The sequence below is a fragment of the Cucurbita maxima genome, unplaced genomic scaffold (genome assembly GCF_002738345.1).
Source record: "Cucurbita maxima cultivar Rimu unplaced genomic scaffold, Cmax_1.0 Cma_Scf00006, whole genome shotgun sequence".
NCBI lineage: Eukaryota > Viridiplantae > Streptophyta > Magnoliopsida > Cucurbitales > Cucurbitaceae > Cucurbita > Cucurbita maxima.
The window spans coordinates 4,491,573-4,506,430 of NW_019272022.1; the positions used below are offsets into that span (position 1 = coordinate 4,491,573).

General features: G+C 37.9%; 2 protein-coding genes and 1 long non-coding RNA gene across 5 annotated transcripts; 1 reads left to right on the plus strand and 2 right to left on the minus strand.

Moving 5' to 3' along the window:
* Positions 1–428: 428 nt before the first annotated feature.
* Positions 429–2,963, minus strand: LOC111480397 (nucleolin-like). The gene is made up of 3 exons (XM_023125408.1): positions 2,133–2,963; positions 1,401–1,680; positions 429–977 (listed from the first exon to the last, which is right to left on the minus strand). Exons 1-3 carry the CDS (start codon positions 2,448–2,450, stop codon positions 601–603), a joined length of 975 nt encoding a protein of 324 aa, XP_022981176.1. The 5' UTR covers positions 2,451–2,963; the 3' UTR covers positions 429–600.
* A 3,204-nt stretch (positions 2,964–6,167) lies between these two features.
* LOC111481025 lies at positions 6,168–7,282 on the minus strand. The gene is made up of 3 exons (XR_002717973.1): positions 7,015–7,282; positions 6,679–6,862; positions 6,168–6,210 (listed from the first exon to the last, which is right to left on the minus strand). It is a non-coding gene; the product is annotated as an uncharacterized LOC111481025 (long non-coding RNA).
* Positions 7,283–8,378: 1,096 nt separating this feature from the next.
* LOC111481016 lies at positions 8,379–14,759 on the plus strand. 3 transcript variants are annotated; one of them, XM_023126285.1, is made up of 5 exons: positions 8,379–8,642; positions 8,809–11,315; positions 11,493–13,175; positions 13,315–13,567; positions 13,697–14,759. In XM_023126285.1, exons 2-5 carry the CDS (start codon positions 8,847–8,849, stop codon positions 14,257–14,259), a joined length of 4,968 nt encoding a protein of 1,655 aa, XP_022982053.1. In that variant the 5' UTR covers positions 8,379–8,642; positions 8,809–8,846; the 3' UTR covers positions 14,260–14,759. The 3 variants fall into 3 exon arrangements, with proteins under 3 accessions (XP_022982053.1, XP_022982052.1, XP_022982051.1); XM_023126284.1 differs by having other exon boundaries at positions 8,379–8,638; XM_023126283.1 differs by having other exon boundaries at positions 8,379–11,315.
* Positions 14,760–14,858: the final 99 nt, after the last annotated feature.

A 14,858-nucleotide genomic window follows, 5' to 3' on the forward strand; every position in this document is an offset into this window, starting at 1 on the left:
TTATTCATATCCTGCAAGGCATAGTTTTCGTACCATTGGTGTGGCATTTAACAAGAAGACAGGCAGCAGCCCATGATTTTGAGCCTCTAGCTGTCCTCTCGGTTGATGCATGTTACCTAAAAACAGTTCATTATGCTGAACAACACAAACACTTTGATGAACGTTATAAAGTAGCTGACTTACTAAAAAAAAATGATTTATAACCTCCCACCACCTTCCTATGTTGGATAATTCTTGACTAGGCACCTTAAGAACAAGATCATAGCATACCCAGAACCTTGAACAAATTCAAGCAATCAATTTCAGAAAACATAGTTCTAGAATCTACACGAGCGGGAGATAGACTCGTAAATACAACTACAAGCTGAACCTACATAGTGAAATTTTTAAAAGTAAACAAGAAAAGACATGATCAGACACAAGGGATCTAGAAAGGAAAAAAAAAGAAGTGAAATTCCCGGAATCCATTTTAATACAACTAATGCCACTGTCCACAAAACAAGATTTGAGAGCCCAGAGAGATTATTCTGCATTGCTTGTACAAACAATGAGAAAGATATGTCCAGTTATAGACGCAAGGAAAAAAACAATAGCACTTTTTTACCGCACAGGCTGTTGGTTGTAATGGTTCTTATCTTTCTTTTTGGCGGCTGCAAGTCTTGCACTCCTTGCAGCAGCCTCAAGAGCAGCAGCTTTGGAAGAAGAGTCCATCTCTTTGCTAGATTTCTTCTTCTTCGTGGATGTTACCTTCTTAAGCCGCTCCTTAACATCGACTGCCGAAGCGTCTTCCTCGGCATTACCATTGCCAGCAGGTTCATCTGGTCCGGTGTTAACATCGGAATTGTTTCGCTGATCCTGGTCTTTAATCTCCTTCTTTTCCTTCTTCTTCTTCTTCTTGGCACTTTTGGACTCTGAAGGGGCATTTTCCTTTTTTTCCCCATCTCCATTGGATTCTCCTTCTCTCTTTTCTTGTACATCTAAAAAATGCCAGATAAAACAAAAAACAAAAACTTTTCAGACATGGTCTTGCAACCTCCTTAATCCATTGTAAGAAGTAGAGTGGTTGAATAATTATAACAAGACTGAAGAAGACCAAAGCAGGACAGTCACAACCATCTAACACATTGGCACAAATTCGCAATCGGTACATATTCAGCAGCTAGCTGTCAATGGTAGACAAACAAGGTGTTAACAACACCACAACTTGGTTGAGATATTTGTAGGGTTCCATACCCATATCTTCTCATTCTTGTTTCCATTTGAAACAAAACTTTCACAAGAGCTAGTTGAGCTAGTCGAGTAGGGCTATGAACTTTTAGATAGATAAACATAGAAAGACAAATAGGAAGGAAGAAAAAACAATACAGCATAACGTTTGAAACAACTAAAAAACATATTACCACGTGACTCATCTTGACCGTTGCTGTCTTTCTGGCTTACTCCAAAATCAGCCAGAAGGGCATCAAGTTCAGCAAGCTCTTTCTTCTTCCTTTCCTTTTTGGAAAGTTGCCTCTCAGCCTCCTTTGGTGCCACAGAGGCTTCAGGAGCGTTCTTCACAGCTGGCTCAGGATGCACAGGTACCTCTGGTTCATGCTCATTCTCGTGATCGTGATCATGCTCATGCTCATCTTCAAGATCATAATCAACTTCATCCAGGATGTCATCATCACTCTCACTCTCCTGCAACCCGACATAGTCGTAGTTAGACGGGTTGCCACAGCAATAAAAAAAAAGTATGGGCATTCCTACAAGCACATTTCTCACACATTTTATTCAACAAGATCGCATGCTATGCCTGTCCTCCGTATATACTAATATGTAAACAACTTTCAAGGCTCAACAAACAAAAACATTGCTATAAAATAATGACAATCACTATATAAAGCAATCCTATTATCCCATACTCTTAGTAGCATAATCTCCAAGACATATTATGACACTAGAATAATATTACGATCAGCAAACCAACTCAATCAAATTCAACATGCATGCATAGACACTCAGAGGAGCTGCAAATTAGTCATCTAAACTAGCCAACAAACGAAGGAATAACATGGATGCAAATAAGCTAATAAAATTCAGACACGTCAGCATTTATCAGAAGGGTGCGCAAGAATTAAAGAATTCTCCACCTCTACATTGCCCAGCTTCTCCTTGCTCCCATGAGCATCCGAAGAGCCCCACACAGCCTGAGGAGGAGCAGTCGTGGCATAATAATCGTCATCATCTTCATCATCAACATCAGCCCATGATTTGGAAGTCAATGGAGCTGGTGCCCAAAAAACCTGAGGTTCAAGTTCCTTAGCCTGAGCCGACTGGGACTTAGACGACCCTTTATTCTTGCGTTCCTTGTCAGACTTCTTCTTCTTCCTGAGAGTCTCGAGGGCTGCAAAAACATTAGTGTTGTTGATAACCAAAGAACCCTCGTCCCTCCTGCTTCCTCCGACCATTTTCAAACAAACAGATCAACCAAAGCGACACAAAAACAATGAAATCGTAAAAACGGAGGGCGGATTTCTAAATTTCCACGAACTACAACAATTCAACAAGAACTTTATTGGCGAAACCAAATCTCCGAGCAGCGAAATTGAATCATACAACGCCCAATTAGGTCCGACGAAGATTTACAGACAAATATAAAACAATAAATCGCCAAAAAAAATCTCGGCAACAACAAAAACAAAACGGATGCAAACTTCTGGATTGATAGATCAAAGATTTGCGACAGATTGAAAGGTGGGCGAACAGAAAATTAGGGTTTCGGGCTCTGCACAAGATAAAGATGAAAGATAACAAACAAAACTACTAGAGAAAGGAGAATTGAAGATTTGCTCGGTTCTGTGATAAAAATGGAAGATAAAACCGGTGGATTTTACGTTAAACAAAGAGGGGATTGGATTGGTGTAGGGCAAAACGGAGGAGACGATAACGTAATGGGAGAGGAAGAAGAAAGAGGAGACTTTATATGGGTGCATTTTCGAAATAAGGGCCTAAATTTTGTTGAATTTGCAGTTAGGGTAAATTTTTATTCTTATTTATTTATTATTATTATTATTATTTTACAAAATCCTGATTTTTCTTGAAATTGCCGAAGGCGGTGCCCGTGTTATCGCCATGTCGAAGTTTCTTGATCATCAATACGTCGCCGTTTCCTTAAAAATATAGAATTTTTAAGAAAAATAATACTTATATAAGAGTCAAAGAGAAATTATTCTTATTTATATTTAAATTATGAACTTGTAATTAAATATTTTATCTTAAAACTTTGTAGTATTTAATTTGTTTTTTAATCCTGTATTTATAATGAATTAGCTTTTGTTGGTATCATTTATTTTAAAAATGATTAAATATACTTTGGGTGTTGAATTTTGAATTTATATTAAAATTAACATTTTAGTTGTTGAGATTTAAATTATGTTTATATATAGTTTTTGACATTAATTAAACTTTGAATTTGATTTCTAAATATTCTCTAAAATTTGAAATTGGTGTCTATATTGGTTTGTCACGTTCATTTGGCATTTTTTATTTTTAATATTTAAATTTATTGTCAAATTTCAATAACAAAAAAATAAGTTAATAATTTTCTTTTTAAATCAATTGAAGCATTTGAATCAATTGAATCCAATTGGACTAATTTCAGGTATGAATCCAATTGTTCGATTTTGAGACCAAGAAATATAGCTGTTTTCAATATTATTCGTATACTAAGATTAATTAATTTTGTACACCAAAAAAAATATATTACCAAAAGCTCTCAAATATGTATGTGCAACATCAAATCAATCTAAATAAAGGTATTTCTATGCATAAACTAATCAATTTTATTTAATGAAAAAAAATGGGGAAAATAATAAATCAATTCTTTGGTCTACCGGTCGTTCCAAGTGGGTTTTTTAGTTCGTAAGTAGCTTATTATAACGATTATGAGTTGACCTAGAACTTAATATGATAAGATAAGGAATCACTACAAGGAGAATAAGATTCAAATTACCTTGTTGATCGAATATCTCAAAACAAGAACATTGTTTGAGATTCGAATCACTCCACAAGCAAGATCGATCATGTCTAGCTTGAATGATTCTTATTGATCAAATATCTCAAGACAAGAACACTTTATTGAGATTCGAATCACTCCACAAGCAAGATTGATCATGTCGAGCTTAAATGATGTCAACATGCAACCTTAACTACATATAATTACAAAGAAACTTAGTCATTGGCTAAAGAAAGCACAAATGCTTCTTTTACTGTATTTTTCAAGTCTCCTTACAAATACATCATACATGACTTTATATAGCCTCAAAATGAAACAAAGGCATTCCAAGAGTGGTAATCTTCATACTTAATAACCTCAATTAACCATTATGTAATTGTAACTTAAAGTAAATAAAAAGTTTTAAAATACATTAATGAAATACAATAACTCTAAATTACTCTAAAATGTAATCCACCCAAAATTTATAACAATCAAACTTCATTCTTATTCAACGTGGCATGAATTGAAACATCTTTTGATAATTTTGACAACCTTTTCTTCACATCTTCATTGAAGTATATTGTATGATTGATGTCTTTTGATTCATATTATAATATGTTGTATTTTTCCACGTCTGTAATAGTAGGGTAAGACGATTGTCCTCTAAGATTAGTTCAAGTGTAGATAAGGGTAAGACGGTTGTCCTCTAAGATTAGTTAAAGTGTAGATAAGGGTAAGACGGCTGTCCTCTAAGATTACCCCTCCGGTCAAGAATTGGAGCCTCACAATCACTAGCCAATATACTTTTCTCTCATGTCTTTCTTCGTTCATGGTTCGATATTCTGGTGTTCTAGGCATAGAGGAACCACACCAATCCATCCCGAACTTGGTGGTTAAACTCTACTGCGGTGACGATACGGTAGGGGAGGTCTGCAAAAAAATAACTCGACGCTAGGATGATAAAAATTCAAGTGTAGATAATCTGACTCGAACACTCACAGACATTAAAGGATCTTTGAAACCAAGCTCTTCCATTGGTTTGGAGTTTCTAAGTATGCTAGATTAAAAGCATTTTCTTGGTGTTATCTTCCTAAGTGTTGTACTAGTTTTTCATTTCTAAGATATTGTTTTGATTTGAGATGATTTTATCTTTCCTATATAATGTTGTCTTATTTTCTCTCCCAAGTAGAGTTGTATCTCTTGAGCATAGACTCTTTTCATTTCTAGAACATAAAAAACTAGTAGAATGGTGTTGTAGTGTGTAGAATACTTACCAGAGTAAAACGGAAGGACAGTTCTCCTCACCAAGCGACTGAGATTGCAGCTAATTGAACCCATAAATTTCAAACAGCTTCAGTGCTTCACCTCTGCTCAGCAACCATGTTAAAGAATGGCTAACTGATGTCTCTACCAAAGCATCTGGTTTCATTCAAATTGATACCGATTCATCTTTGAACAAGAATAGAATTCTTCAACTAAGACAAACGTATATAATATAATTAAAAACTAAAATTCCAGCCTGCAGAAATAAAGCCCGGATAACTGTAAATCTGTTCTATGCAAAATTTTCTAACGGCCCCAGTCCACCGCTAATAGATATTGTCTTCTTTGGACTTTTCCTTTCGAGTTTCCTCTCAAGATTTTTAAAACGTGTTTGCTAGGGAGAGGTTTCCACACCCTTATAGAGAGTGTTTCGTTCTCCTTCTGACCAATGTGGGATCTCACAATAAATCACATACATCCCTCGAATTATAGCTTACAATTATATATCGATATTCATCTCCCCAAACTAATCCATTCATTGGCAGGGAATGCATAATGTTCAGCAACCGCTCTAATGAGCTTCCAAGTTCTTCGTCATCTGAACAGAATATTAAGTTTATCGGTATCAAATCCAATCTAAAGTGCAAGGAAGTCTTGTCCTCACCTCTCCCCTTTTGTTGGGAGAGGAGTACCACATCGGCTAATTAAGAGGTTGATTATGAGTTTATAAGTAAGAAATACATCTCCACTGGTATGAGGCATTTTGGGAAAATCAAAAGCAAAACCATGAGAGCTTATGCTCAAAAGGGACAATATCATACCATTGTGGAGAGTCGTGATTCCTAACATCTCCAATGGCAGTGACTTCTTTTTAACTCCGTTAAATTGTTAAATTGTTCATTACCAATGGTCATCAACAGCGGTGCTTGAATGACCAGTAGCATAGCACTAAATACTGAACATCATTCCTGGAGATGGAAAAAAAAAAAAAAAATGGAGGTCAACAAATGCAAAATTGTACTAAGTAATCATATACATCGTGGAAATGCTGTCAACTCCTGCATTTCCTTGGAATAGACATGAACCAAAGCCCTGTGTTCCACCAACAATTTAACTCTCTGAATGTTTTGTCATACATGCCAAGCAATTGCATAATTTTTCACATACAACATGATAGAAAGAGATTAAATAAGGAAGAGCCATTGCATGTCCTCAAGTTTTTCTTCAAGGTATAAAGATCTATAAAAAGTCCAGCACACTACACAGTTAACACACTCCAATACAGATTAGGACCAGTTCTATACTCCATCTACGATCCAAGTAATCATTTCAAGGTTGTGGTAAATTCAATCCTTGATAATCCCCGCATGTTGGATCAATGAATAATCGAATTACTAGGCACGACATATCTGAATTGCAGAGTTTGAACTAAATACCTTCAAGTAAGCTTTTACTAATTCACCACTCCTGCAGCCGAACTCCGTAACATAAACATAACCACAGTCTTGTCACTGAATACAAACCGGACTAAGCCAACTTTTCTTGCTGGTTTAACCGAGTCGAAGCGTCGTCCACCTAGCGATCACAAACTATCGCTCCCAAACTCACAAAGAGACACAACTGCCAAATCGCGAAACGAATATCAAATTATTAGATAGCCATATGATCCTTTGATCTTAGGGGGGATTTGGAAAATAATACTTCAAGTAATTGCTTCCTCTAGTAGGCAATCAAACGTTTCGTGACTGAGCCAAAGATTACACTGAACATACCTCCATTATTGTCCACTGTTTCTTCTTCTCCAATAAATAGATTCTGGATCTTCGCAGTTGAGATTCACACGAAATCGATACGACGTCAAATTGTTCCAATCGAACACGCACGATTCCCGGTTCCAGCCATCAGCATACGAATCTCTTGCTAACCAAACAAACGAGCGCCTCATCAGGCACTGCTGGAGTGAAGTTGACTGGACTTTACCGGCGGGATGTGAACGCAACGGTGGAAATTTTTTTAACGACTTCGTAGAAACGGAGACGAATGCCGGGAGATGCGCCGTTGGTTAAAGAAAATGGCGCGCATTGTTGGTTCGGAGTTTGCCACTTCTTTTTATTTTTTATTTTAAATTTAAATTTTGTATTTTATATCCTAAAACTTAAAAAAAAAAAAATGTATGTAATAGAATTTTGACTAATTAGAAAAATTAATTTTAAATCTAATAGGATATATAATATTTAATTTCAAAATATATTATGGATTTATTAGAAATTAAATTAAAATGTTAATGAATCATTTGAAATATATATATATATATAATTTAATAATATAATCCTCGAGGATTTATAGACAAAATGGACGTTTATAGTTATAATTCAATTATCTCGTAGTATCCATCAATATTCCACTGATCTATTCTTTTTTAGTTCAATTGTAATATATATATATATGTAAATCAAATTAACAAGATATATAAATATTAAAATAAAAAATTTTAAGATAAAAAAAGTGCACGAAAAATAATTTATTCGACAATTAATTAATTATGGCAAATTCACCGTCTGCACTTTGTACAGTTATTTCTGAAGTTAAAAACTACCACCACAACCGCCTAAAGCGCGTACGAAACACGTGCTATCTCGAAGTGCGACCGGAATAAAACTTGTCCACGTTGCAATAGCTCAACGCGAGTATTACATTTAGCGATTGGAATTTCAGGCGCCTCTGAGCTAAAATCTTCGTGGTATTTTCGAAATAATTTTGAAAATCAAGGGCAAACTAGTTTCCCTTAGAGGAAATAGCTTATTTGTTGTTTTTTTTACTTTAAACGGAAACTTTTGAAAATGGGTTAAACGAAAACTTCACTGAAGTCGTGCATTCTTTGAACTCACAATGACTTTGAATCTCGACCGTCCAAGTTTGGAGGATGTATCTTGGCCGTTGATGTTCTCCATGATGACCGGCGGAATTGCGAGCTGCATTAAATCATCGAAGGCACGGAAGCAGGATAACGAGATAGCGTCCATAACATTCTAATCCAACGGTCAATATCACGACACCTGGCGAATCCAGAATACTTCACATTTTCAATATATATTATATATATTTTCTTCATATTTATTACCTTTATTTTCTATTTCATTTTTATTAATTTTCGATGTCTAACCCTTCTTCGGGAAATCAAAAAGAAACCCTAGGTCCGTCCGTTTTTCACGGTTAAAATTAAAAAAATTAGGGCAAAAATTCAAAAATTGCCAAAATTGATTGGGGAAATTGTGGAATCTATTAGGGTTTCGAATGAGATAGCCCGGATTCAAGCCCTAATTTACCTGTCGGGTTTATGATCGGCACGGTTCGTAGACAAAGGGATTTTTTTTTTTCGCGGTTCAATCAATCGAGGTAGGTATGCGATTTTTCATTGTCTTTTAAATTTGTTCATAAGTTTTGGTTTATCCGAATCCATCGGAGATTACTATGAATGCATGGATAATTGGATGTGATCGCCTTGCGAGTACGTTTGACGATGATTTTCGTTTTGTCAATTTTTTGGCGTGGTTTGGGTGACACAGATCTGAGAAATGTTTATATGCATGTACAATGATGGAACATGAAAATTGGGGGTTTCTGGATTGGGAGTTTTCGTTTGGGGAAGTCGATGGAAAATAGTTTAGAATACTCACATGGTACTGATACACCAAAGAAATCGAGATCTTTGGATCTCAAGAGTTTATACGAAACAAAAGTGTCTAAAGCGGTTCAGAATGAGAACTTAAAGAGAAAGGTTCGGGCTGAGAATGGTGGTGAGCAGAGGAACGAGAGGAGAAATAGGAAAAAAGTGTCCCTCAGTAATTTCAGTAGTATTTATAGTAGGAGCAGGAAGAGTTTGCATGAAGTTTATGATGATGAACTAGGTTCAAGTGGGCATGATTCAAAAAAGGCCTTGAAGTCAGAGTCAAAGGAGAAGTTAAATAGCAGTAGTGAGTTTAACAAAGTTTCACTTATTTTGAATGATGATGTTATGCAAATTCCAAAGCGTAAGAGAGGTGGATTTGTTAGGAGGAAAAAAATTCTTGGTGGTCAGATTTTGAAACCATCTGGGCAATTGGATGGTAAAGCTGTTATTGTTGATCAGATTGCTAAATCTAGTGCCAAAGATCCAAGTGATCTGGTGGCGTGCTGTAAGACTAATAGAAAGCCAGGGTTTAAAAATTTAAAGGAGAAAGAGCAAAGTGAGTTGAGCTCAACTCAGCATCCGAAGAGAGGAGATGGGCATGCTGATCCATTAGTTAGAGAAAATCAATCGAGCTCCACTTTGCATTTGAAGGAGGAAGGTGAACATATTGATCATTCGGTTGTAAAACCTGTCAGTCTGTCAGTCAAAAAATCACAAAAGAATTTTGGGAAAAGAAAGATTTCTGCATCTGGGAGAAAACGTAATTCAAAAGAGGGTGAGGCATCTATATCACATTCTACTAAGCGACGTGATGGCTGCCTGGAAGATGATGAAGAGAACCTTGAGGAGAATGCTGCTAGAATGTTATCATCAAGATTTGATCCAACTTGTTCTGGGTTTTCTTCAAACGTGATGGGTTCCTTGCCACCAGCGAATGGGTTTGTTAGTCATGGTCTTAAGCCTCTAGCAGATTTGGAATCTGCATCAGTTGATTCGGCCGGAAGAGTACTGAGGCCTAGGAAGCAACGAAAAGAAAAGAAAAGCTCACGGAAAAGACGCCATTTTTATGAAATTTTATTAGCAGACTTGGATGCAGTTTGGATATTGAATAGGAGGATCAAAGTCTTTTGGCCTCTGGACCAAATCTGGTACTATGGGCTTGTGAATGACTATGATAAAGAAAGGAAGCTTCATCATGTCAAATATGATGATCGCGATGAAGAATGGATTGATCTTCAAAATGAAAGGTTCAAACTGTTGCTGCTTCCTAGTGAAGTTCCTGGTAGGGAAGACCGTAGGAAGTCGGTGATGGGAAATAATCCTGCTAATGAGAAAAGGGAATCAAGATCCAGGAAGGGGAAAGAAACGAACGCTCCAAAGGAGGAATGCAATACTGGTAGCTTTATGGATTCTGAGCCAATCATCTCTTGGTTGGCTCGATCTACTCAACGTAATAAATCATGCCCCTCTCATAGTTCAAAGAGGCAGAAAACCTCCAGCCTATCTTTAAAATCGGGGTCCCAGGCAATTGAAAGGCCTCATTCAGGATTGCCAGAAAGATTAGGAGATATGGATGGGTTAGAGAAGTCTACTTCGGAAATCACCACTTGTTCAAAGACTTGCAAATTTCCTATTGTATATTTTAGGAAAAGGTTCCGCACCATAGGCACTGAAATGTCTCATAAGCATGAGACAAGTTATGCCTCTATAAGAACACATTCTCTTGCTTCATTTTTTTCTAATGTTGGTGAAATCGACGATGTGGAGGAATCAGATATCTCTCCCAGAAGGTCGGAAGCACCCAGGTTGCTATGGTGTGTTGATGATGATGGGTTATTACAGTTGGCTATTCCATCGATGGAAGTCGGGCAGTTGAGGTTTGAGTTAACCATCCCAGAATATTTATTCTTGAATATGATTACAAGTGCAGAAACATTTTGGTTATTCCATTTGACAATGCTCATCCAACATGGTGCATTGACGTTAACATGGCCAAAGGTTCAATTAGAGATGTTTTGTGTAGATAATGTGGTTGGGTTGAGATTTCTCCTGTTTGAAGGTTGCTTGATGCAGGCAGTGGCATTCATTTTCCTGGTCATGAAAATGTTTCGGCAACCCAGCAAACAGGTAAGGTATGCTGATTTTCAAGTTCCCATGACCTCTATCAGGTTCGAACTCTCGTGCCTTCCGGATATCGGAAAGCAGCTTGTGTTTGCTTTCTATAACTTTTCAGAAACAAAAAATTCCAAGTGGCTTCACTTAGACTGCAGGCTGAAGAAGTATTGCTTACTCACCAAGCAACTTCCATTGACTGAATGCACCTACGATAATATCAAAAGGTTTCAAAATTGCACAAGTCAGTTCCATACATCTCCGTTTTGTGGCGAGTGTTCCTCTGTCAAGGTACTTGTTTATTCTACATTATTTTTTTTTACGTTCTTATATTTTTGGTTATGCTATCAACTATATTGTTGTCCAAGCATGTTACAAGGTTTCTAATATACCTTTGATTCCTCTGTATTATTCGACGCTAGATATTTCATCTTGTAGTAACTTCTTCAGTGTTTCTTCTTTAATCAGGGCACACAGAAGATTAGTAGTCTTGGTATCAACCACGAAGGAGATGCAAGCGAGAACAATGGTCATTCTAATTTGTGTTCTAATGAAACCAACAAAAAATTTCCTGCTTTTGCTCTTTCTTTTACTGCTGCACCTTCCTTTATGCTGAGTTTGCATCTCAAGCTGCTTATGAAACAGTGTGTGGCTCATTTAAGTTCGCTACATCAGGATTCAGGCAAGCGTGCAGAAAATTTTGGTAGGTTGACTGTGGACAACGTGTGTATGAATGACTGTGCCAATAGTCTTAGTACCTCGTCAAAGGCATTAGATAGATGGAACTTGTGTGCTCAGTCAGATTTAGGGACTGGTCTCTCTGACTGTGAGGTGGGAGGTTCCTCCCGGTATAAAAGAAGTCGTCTTGTTGCTGAAACGTGTGCAGGGTCTCAGGATTCGGACAAGGCTAGAAATGATGTAAAGAAGCGGATGCGATCTTTGGGAAATGACAAATCAGCGAAAGCAATGGCTTTACCTAATGTGGCAAGATCTGATAATGGTTCTGATTCATTTTTGAATGACCTTAGTGTTGAGATTCCATCATTTCAGCCTGTGGATGGGGAGTTGCACAATGCTCAGCTATCTATGGATGTAGCATGGAATGTGAATTCTGGCATCATTCGCAGCCCTAACCCCACTGCACCTCGAAGCACATGGCATCGAAATAAGAATAACTCATCGTCATTTGGATTGGCCTCACATGGATGGTCGGACGGAAAGGATTTTCTGAACGGTTTGGGAAATAGAACTAAGAAACCACGAACTCAGGTTTCTTACATGTTACCTTTTGGAGGTTTAGATTATGGCTCAAAGAACAGAAACTCTCATCCTAAAGCAACTCCTTACAAGCGAATCAGAAGGGCTAGTGAGAAGCGGTCGGATGCAGCTAGAGGTTCCCAAAGAAACTTAGAATTGCTATCATGTGATGCAAATGTGTTGATTACAACTGGTGATAGAGGATGGAGAGAATGTGGGGCAAGAGTGGTATTAGAGGTCTTTGACCATGATGAGTGGAAACTTGCTGTGAAACTTTCAGGAATTACCAAATATTCTTACAAGGCTCATCAATTTTTGCAACCCGGATCTACGAATCGGTATACACATGCTATGATGTGGAAAGGAGGAAAGGATTGGATCTTGGAGTTTCCAGATCGAAGCCAGTGGACGATATTCAAGGAGTTGCATGAGGAGTGTTACAATCGAAACGTTAGAGCAGCGTCCGTTAAGAATATTCCAATTCCTGGCGTTCGCTTGATAGAAGAAAATGATGAACATGTAGCAGAAACTGCATTTATGCGAAATCCTTCCAAGTACTTCCGGCAGGTAGAAACAGATGTTGAAATGGCTTTGAATCCAAATCGTGTCTTGTATGACATGGATAGTGATGACGAGCAGTGGATCAAGGATATTCAAACTTCTTCAGAAGTTGGCTCTAGTAGCAGCTTGGGAGAGGTGTCGAGTGAGGTGTTTGTGAAAACGATGGATGCTTTTGAGAAGGCTGCATACTCTCAGCAGCGTGATGAGTTCACAGATGACGAGATTGCAGAGGCAGTGAATGAAACTCTGGTGTCGGGTTTGACGAAAGGGATCTTTGAGTATTGGCAGCTGAAAAGGCGACAGAAGGGAATGCCTTTACTTCGACATCTTCAGGTAGCTTTTAGGTCTCTTCACATTCATGCATATTATGAGTTCTCTGCCTTTTCTGCACCTTCCTTGCTCGTGCTGCTGCGTCGATATAAATAAAAAATACACGAAAACAACTATTTACAATAATCGTTTATTTTTTCAGCCGCCTCTTTGGGAAACCTACCAACAGCAACTAAAAGATTGGGAGTCTACAGTCAACAAAAACAACACCAATTCCTGCAACGGATGTCACGAGTCGGCATCAATCGAGAAACCGCCCATGTTTGCTTTCTGTTTGAAACCCCGAGGCCTGGAAGTTTCCAATAAAGGCTCTAAGCAACGGTCGCATAGGAAGTTTTCAATGGCTGGTCATAGCAATTCCATCACCTATGATCAGGATGGATTGCATGGTTTTGGTAAATTCTACTGTCCACTTTTACCTGATTCATCTAGTTTTCGTTGTTTATCCCGAGCGATTTTACGACGAACTTCTAACGAACTCTCTTGACTTAGGCTTTACAATTTGAATTGTTTTGTTGTTTCAGTTAGAAGATTGAATGGGTCTGCCCTTGGGGATGATAGGATGGTCTATTTAGGCCATAACTATGAGTTTTTGGAAGATTCTCCTTTGATTCACACATCATCCAGCTTATTTTCGCCACGACTCGAAGGTGGCATTTTGAGTAACGATGGGTTCGAGAGGAATGTTCTACCAAAACTTCACAAGACCAAGTCCAGAAAATATGGGGCTTCTCCATATGAACCTATGATGGCATCTTCTTTCAATCAGAGAATGGTTGGAAAGAGAGATGGGTTAAATAGGTGGAACAATGGTTATTCCGAGTGGTCAAGCCCGCTACGTTATCGGTTCGATGGATCACAAAGGCAAATTCTCGAACAGTTGGAAGGTTCCGACCTCGACGAGTACAGGTTCCGTGATGTATCTGGTGCTGCTCAGGAAGCACGCAACGTCGCCAAGTTCAAGAGAGAAAAGGCCAGACGATTACTAATCAGAGCAGACCTCGCAATTCATAAGGCAGTGGTTGCTATCATGACTGCTGAAGCAATGAAAGCTGCCTTCGAGGACAACCCTAACGGCGATGGATAGAAAAGTGAAGAAAACCGAATCCCGACTACCCCAACGTCTCCCATTGCTCGAGCTCACCGATATATCCACCCACATGGCAAGCGGATTAGGTTCGACGACTTCATTAGCAATGGGTACTGCCCTGCCCCCTCGATATTGTGCAGATTCAATATCGAACGTCTGGCCCGACAAACTCGAGCGATCAGTGACGAGAATTCATTGCTACAGCCTCACCGTCCCACAAGGAAGGCTTTTTGTAAGCCAACATGATTGTTAGTGATCAGATTTTGGGGGTAAGACATTATTTGTACAGTTTTTAACCCTCAGCTTCAAAAGTGTTCCATCCATGAAATGAGAATCTTAGATTAAAGAATACATCATGTGTTCAATGCCATTGCATATTTCCTGTGTATATAGAAACTCTACTGATTATGCCACAATTTTTGAGGTCTACACAAACAATTGTTGATTGTAAATTATTGATCATATCTTGAATTGCAACTTGGTTTATAGTTATGTAATATATATTGATTTTTTTCTTAAATAATTATTTAGTTTTTCGTCTTTTTATTTTTCGAAATTTATCTATATTTGGTGATAGTCAACGTCTTTTAGTCTAA